This window comes from Anser brachyrhynchus, assembly GCF_964034855.1.
Source record: "Anser brachyrhynchus genome assembly, chromosome: 14".
In the NCBI taxonomy this organism is placed as follows: domain Eukaryota; kingdom Metazoa; phylum Chordata; class Aves; order Anseriformes; family Anatidae; genus Anser; species Anser brachyrhynchus.
In genome coordinates, this window is record NC_137709.1 from 3,362,079 (window position 1) to 3,368,236 (window position 6,158).

General features: G+C 46.0%; 1 protein-coding gene across 1 annotated transcript; it reads left to right on the forward strand.

Moving 5' to 3' along the window:
• TXNDC15 (thioredoxin domain containing 15) lies at nt 1–5,357 on the forward strand. The gene is made up of 5 exons (XM_080555508.1): nt 1–1,255; nt 1,809–2,272; nt 2,777–2,940; nt 3,478–3,608; nt 4,407–5,357. Exons 1-5 carry the CDS (start codon nt 1,051–1,053, stop codon nt 4,601–4,603), a joined length of 1,161 nt encoding a protein of 386 aa, XP_080411634.1. The 5' UTR covers nt 1–1,050; the 3' UTR covers nt 4,604–5,357.
• The last annotated feature ends 801 nt before the right edge of the window (nt 5,358–6,158 follow it).

Consider the following 6,158-nt stretch of genomic DNA (forward strand, 5'->3'; position numbering starts at 1 on the left):
TGCCACTTTTCTTGCCACAGTGAGGAATGGGGGAGTTTTTCCTGATTAGCCCACAGCAACATGGATTCCTATGTGCGTTGGCTCTCAAGTTTGCTTGCTTGATCTGTATCAACCAGTCTAATTAAATATTTTCTATTTGCAAGCCTCACGTTTTATATCTTTAGGCTACCATAGTTTCAATATTAATGTTCATGCAAATGGTACTTGGAAGGTAAGAAAAATAAAAACATTTTTCCAAGAAAGAAAACGTGTGCTATAAGAAAGGAGTTGATATGCCCCACAGTAAAAGCAAAGACAAAAATCCCATTTCCATAATAAAGCTCTGACATCCATATTAATTTATGTGCATGTACTGTGTTTTCCTTGGTGTTTTTTTTTTCCCCAGTATGTATGTATAGTTCATACTCTCCACGCTCTTCGTTCTCTGTTTTGACAAATGTGTGGCTTTGGCCCAGTCTCATTGCGTGGTGCTGACGGTTTTAAGGCACACAGTAAAAAGTGGGTGTCCGCAGCTGAAGTACTGCGTCCACTCTCCACAGGTCCCAAATAGTCATGAAGCTTCACTATTAAACTGAAAGCAAGGAAGAACTAATTCTGTGACAGGACCATTTTATTATTTTTTAAAAAGATTATTTATCTTTCAGCTTGGATGCTTTGCTTGATATGGTGGACAGGCCCTCTCTTTTCTTTTTAGCTGTAAATATATACACACACGCATATATGCCTTTAGTCTGTGGGCTTTTTGCCCATCTGGCTGTATGGAAAAGCTCCTCAGGAGCTACTGAAGACCCACGCCAAACTGAATCTGTGCCTCTCGGTGCAGGGGGAGGTGGAAGCAGCCCCAGGCGGAGCTGCTCCCCCGGGGGACGGCGGGGCGGTTCAGAGGGGCAAAGGCGAGAAAATTGGGTAAAAGTTCTTTATTATGCGCAGTTTATGTAAACGCTTTATTGTCCTGGAGCGCTGAGCTCCGGCGGTGTGCGGATAACCCCGCCTTAACAGCGAGGCGTTCTCGGTGCCGCCCGGGGCAGCGCCCGCCTCAGCGCGCCCAAGATGGCGCCCGCCGCCCTCTCTCCCGCCCGCCCGCCGCCACCACCACGCACTGCGCAGGGGCGGGAAGCGGGGCTGAGCCGGAAGCGGAAGCGGTGCCCGGAGCCCCGGCGGAAGCGGCGGTTGTCCGGGGAGACGGAGCGCGGCGGGGCCGGGATGTGGCGGCTGCTGCTGGCGCTGGCCGGGCTCGGCGGGGCCCTGGCGGCCGGTGAGGGCGGCGGCGGGCGGGGAGCGGGGCTGGTGTCCCCCCTGTGACGTGCTCCGAGCCCGAGGCCGCCCCTCGGTGCTGAGCTCGGTTTGGGCTCTCGGTACAGGAAGGGCATCGGGGTGCTGGTGGAGGGCCCGGAGCACAGGTCCTGTGAGGGCGGCTGAGGGAGCTGGGGGTGTCTGGTCTGGGGAAGAGGAGGCTCAGGGCAGAGCTCATCGCTCTCTGCAACTGCCTGAAAGGAAGGGGTGGGGAGCTGGGGGTCGGCCTCTTCTCACAGCTAACCAGCGGTAGGACTAGAGGGAATGGCCTCAGGTTGTGCCAGGGGAGGTTCGGGTTGGAAATGAGGAGACATTTCTTCTCAGAAAGAGCCGTCAGGCACTGGGACGGGTTGCCTAGGGAGGTGGTGGAGTCACCATCCCTGGGGGTGTTCAAGGACAGGTTGGATCTGGCACTTAGGGACATGGCTTAGTGGGTGACAGTGGTAGGGGGATGGTTGGTCCGGATAATCTTGGAGGGCATTTCCAACAGTAATGATTCTGTGATTCTGGTGCAGGGGCCGTGACGGAGCTGAATGCCGCTGGGACCCCCCCGGCCGCTGCTGTTGGCTCCGCGCAGGTTGGCAGCGGCGAAGCGGTGCGGTACCGGACTGCAGAAATGGCCGACGCGATGCTGGGCAGCGGGCTCCCAGCCCAGCAGGCCGTGGGGCTCTCGGTGGTGCCGGGGGAGGCGAGGGAAGAGCAGGAGTCCACTGCTGCCATGACTGGGACTTGTGAGGCGGCGGCGGGCGGCAGTGGGGAGTGCGGCGCAGGGAGCAGGCCCTCGGCTCCCCTCGCCCAGCCCGACACGCAGGGCCGCGAGCACGCAGCAGGCTCGCCCGTTGTGCTGGAGACCGTGCTGCCTGGTACTGCTGAGGAGCCCAACGGCACTGAGAGCGTGAAGACCCCCAAGGTGGCCTGCGAGGAGAGGAACGTGACCGGGATCAGCAACTTCACACTGCAGATCCTGAACGTGTCCCAGGTAAGCGGCCCACCCATTTTACGGCTCCGTGCTGTGTGGGTCTGTTTCTTCAGTATTTGATTTGTTGGATTTCCTTGCCTTACAGCCTTTCTGATATTGACAAGGGAAAAAATCTGAGCGAGAAAGCTGTTTGTGTCATTCTGAGTAGAAAAAGTGGAGAAATGGCTCAATCCACAAGCCTGTGAGCCTGTAGCGAATGGTCAGCCTTCACGCACGGTGCATTAGTGTCTCTAGAATTGTTAATGGCCCTTATTGCCGGTTCCTTTGCCTATTTCTAGTTCTTTCTTGTAATAAAGGATGTTTTTTTTTAATTAATACATTTGTTTAACCTCATCAAAGGGTTATTTTAAACACTTGTCCATTTATTTTAAAAAGTTTTAAAACAAACGTGCAGTTACTTGATAAATCTTGTCAAGTATCTAATTGTTTGCTGCATGATGCATTTCTACGTAGGATTGTTCTGTTAAATGTTTCATTATCTGTGTCTGTTCTGCTTTCTTTAAGGATCTGATGGAGTTCCTAAACCCAAACAGCAGTGACTGTACCTTAGTCCTGTTCTACACGCCGTGGTGCCGCTTTTCTGTTAGTCTGGCCCCTCATTTTAATTCTTTACCTCGAGCATTTCCAACTCTTCGCTTCCTGGCACTGGATGCATCACAACATAGCAGGTAATTTACACATCCTATGCTCTGGTGTCTTATTTACAATAGCAAGTTTTGTGTTTTACAAAACAGGAGTGTTTTATTTTAATGTTTAATATAAATGGTTATGTGGCCCTTTTATTTTTGGCTATGCTGTTTCCATTTTTTTTTCCTATGGACAACGTTACAGAAAGGAACTACTACTCCAACAATAGCTATAATTAACCTGGAAGCTGTGTTCTGTGAGCTGGCTTTTGGGTTTCATTATTCTGAAAAGTGTTAAATATTCCATTTACCCTCGTATATGTCCTTCAATAACAAAACTTTTATCCATATGATACATGTGTGAAGAAGCAACGTACTGATTCACTGCTGAATCTTGCGTTATTGACATAACTCATTAGCAAACCTCCCCAGTACTGCACAAAGTGGTTACACGTTGTTTTCTTACGAAGAGAGAAATTAATTTAGTAAAACTGACGCTTCCTGCATTGTGGCTACCTTTGTTTCTTTCTCCAGTGGATTTCTTTTCCTTATACCTTGTATTTGCTTTGTGTTCAACAGTTTATCAACTAGGTTTGGAACTGTAGCCGTGCCCAATATCCTCCTTTTCCAAGGCGCTAAACCTATGGCGAGATTTAATCATACAGACAGAACGCTGGAAACACTGAAAGACTTCATTTTTAATCAAACAGGTATGTAAATCAGCTCTGATGCATCAAAAGGAAGAACAGGTTGGCTTTTAGCTCCAAATGCAGCTTTCCTCCTCCTGTTGGTTGGTTTTTAAAATGAATTTGATGAAAACCCTGAGAGGATCTGGCAGAGGTTGCTGCAGTGAGCTGGGTTTTGGGGCACGCTGAAACCAGGAACTTATTGGGCTGCTTTCACAGAGTAGGGGGAAATGGTGGGGTTTAGCTAGGGGGATTGAGCACATCTTCATGCCCAAATACTTAATTTGGGAATAAAGGCAGGTGAACCGTGGGAACATTGCCATGCGTGGCAGCTGGGGGAAAAGACAATTTCAGTTCTTGTGCTAGAAGAGACAAAAGGATTCCAGTTTCCTTGATATGGCTGTCCACGTTATGAGCTCCGTGCCTCTCTAGTCCTACTGTGCTGTGTTCAGGAAGGAAAACCAAAAACCCTATGCACAGGCCTATGTCCGCCTTCATTAGAGGCCACAGGTTGTTATATTTGCTAATGCAGCAGAGATATTTTAAAACAACTCCCCCGCAGACACACAAAAGGCCCTGCTGTGGAAGGACAAAACAACCCTTTTCCTGTTACAAAAATTTGCATACACGTTGATAACGTTTTGCTTTTATATAAGCAAACTACATACTCAGCGTGTTAAAACACAAGGACTGTCTCAGCAAAATGCTAAGTCTAACCGTGCACGTGCCTTAATTTGAGAACGAGAACAAAGCTCCAAATACATAAAGCTTCTCTATATTTAATGATCGTTACGGGGGTTGATCAAATGCTTTCTTTTTCAGGTATAGAAGCTAAAAGCGATGTGACTGTGACAGAGGAAGACTGGGCCGGGCCCCTGCCAAGTGTCCTGACAAAAGGAATAGACTGGCTACTCCTGTTTTCTTTGCTCTTTCTGGCTAGCTTTATCATGTATGCTACCATTCGAACTGAGAGCATTCGGTGGCTGATCCCAGGGCAAGAGCATGAACATCAAGAATAATTCGAGATGCTGAAACATGGACAAAATTTCCCGGGCGTTGGTAAAGCGGGAATTTGTGCGGACTGGAACTACGTAAGAATGAACTATTGAATTTGTTGGTTGTAATTTATAATGTTGACTCAAAATTGGCTTTATTTATCCACTACTGAATCCGTAAAAAGCCAGCTGAGGCAATTAAAATGGTAAGTAGACAAATGCGAAGAAACACGAACTAAGAAAGTATTTATTGAAGTCCTCTGACCTGCTTATTTTTCATGAACTTTAATGTAAATATGTGATACAGTTCTACTTGGCTTTTCTGAAGAGGTCCCCAAACTTTGTAGATAGGATAAGATTTCTGCAGTATCCTGGCCTCTGTACGTGGTACTGCTTGGCTCGGGAGTCGAACTGCTTTGATGGAATGATGGAATCTTCTTTTACAGAACCTACAGATGTATGAACTAATGTTTCCACATGGCTGATGTGGTAAACATGGTTGAATTAGGATGCATTGGCCCACACAGATCGTAACTCAACTTTTGGCTCATGTATTCCTGAAACAATAAAACCTTACAGGGATATGCTGGTGAATGGTGTTACTAAATTATTTTGTCAGTAAAGTGAACTACGAAGAGGAAAAAAGTTTTAAAACACAATGTGCTTCAAATGGGTTATTCCACTGTCTGAAACGATTTTAATATTAACTGTATGTATTTGCTTTGTACTGTGGGGTACAGTAATACCAGCAATAATAAAAATTCCGAATTTTGTTTTACAGCTCTTGACAGGTGCCTGTTTTCCACCTGTGATACACCGGGGTTAGGTGCTCACTGTATTCTATGACTTTTGACTTAGTGGCAGTTCTTCATAAGGTTTAGAATCATTTCCAAAGCTTACCTCATTGTATGTGTGCAATTTGTTTACCACTTCCCTCTAGAATTAAGTTGCATTCATTGTCCTCACTTTTAAAAAAAAATAAATCCCATTTTTAGTGTAATCTTTTAAGGCACTTACAGCATTGAAAAGATGACTTCGGAAGTACAGATCACATGTCTAAATTAGCAAGAATAGTCTTGACATTTATTTAAACTCTACTAATGTGTTTGCAGGTTGCAAAGTCTGGGGGTGAGGCTATGTAAAGAATTTTTTCTTTTTTTAGTTTTGATTAGTATGGAACAGTTTATATAAGGAATATACTTATCTTTTTGGTGTGGTTTTTTGTTTTTTTTTTTTTTGATTATCACTTAGGGTGTTACAGCAAACCGCTGCCACATATAAACACTGACATGAAGTTTTAGAGTGTGAATTAAAGTAAGAAGAAGCAAAGATATTAATAAGATTTGTTGGCAAAGAGCTCGTATCCCTGTGTTGTAATGCTTTGGGTACTTTTCTGGTGCCTGTACCTTTCTGCTTAGGAAGGGTCAGGTCCTGTATTTCTGTGCTTAGAAGCGTTGATAAAACTTAAATATCACTGAAGATAAAGGTAGGCAGAATTTTATTAATAATCGAAAGCCTGAAGATTTTGAGCAAAGAGGTGGGGAGTTCCCTGCCTCCGGCTGGTCTGGGAGGCAGCAGG

What these genes read in the sequence shown, in the direction of transcription:
- TXNDC15 (XM_080555508.1), top strand. Translation starts at nt 1,051, where the DNA reads ATGGCGCCCGCCGCCCTCTCTCCCGCCCGCCCGCCGCCACCACCACGC. An exon ending in CGGCGGGGCCCTGGCGGCCG is followed by an intron (nt 1,256 to 1,808) that starts GTGAGGGCGGCG and finishes ATTCTGGTGCAG; the next exon opens with GGGCCGTGACGGAGCTGAAT. An exon ending in GATGCATCACAACATAGCAG is followed by an intron (nt 2,941 to 3,477) that starts GTAATTTACACA and finishes TGTGTTCAACAG; the next exon opens with TTTATCAACTAGGTTTGGAA.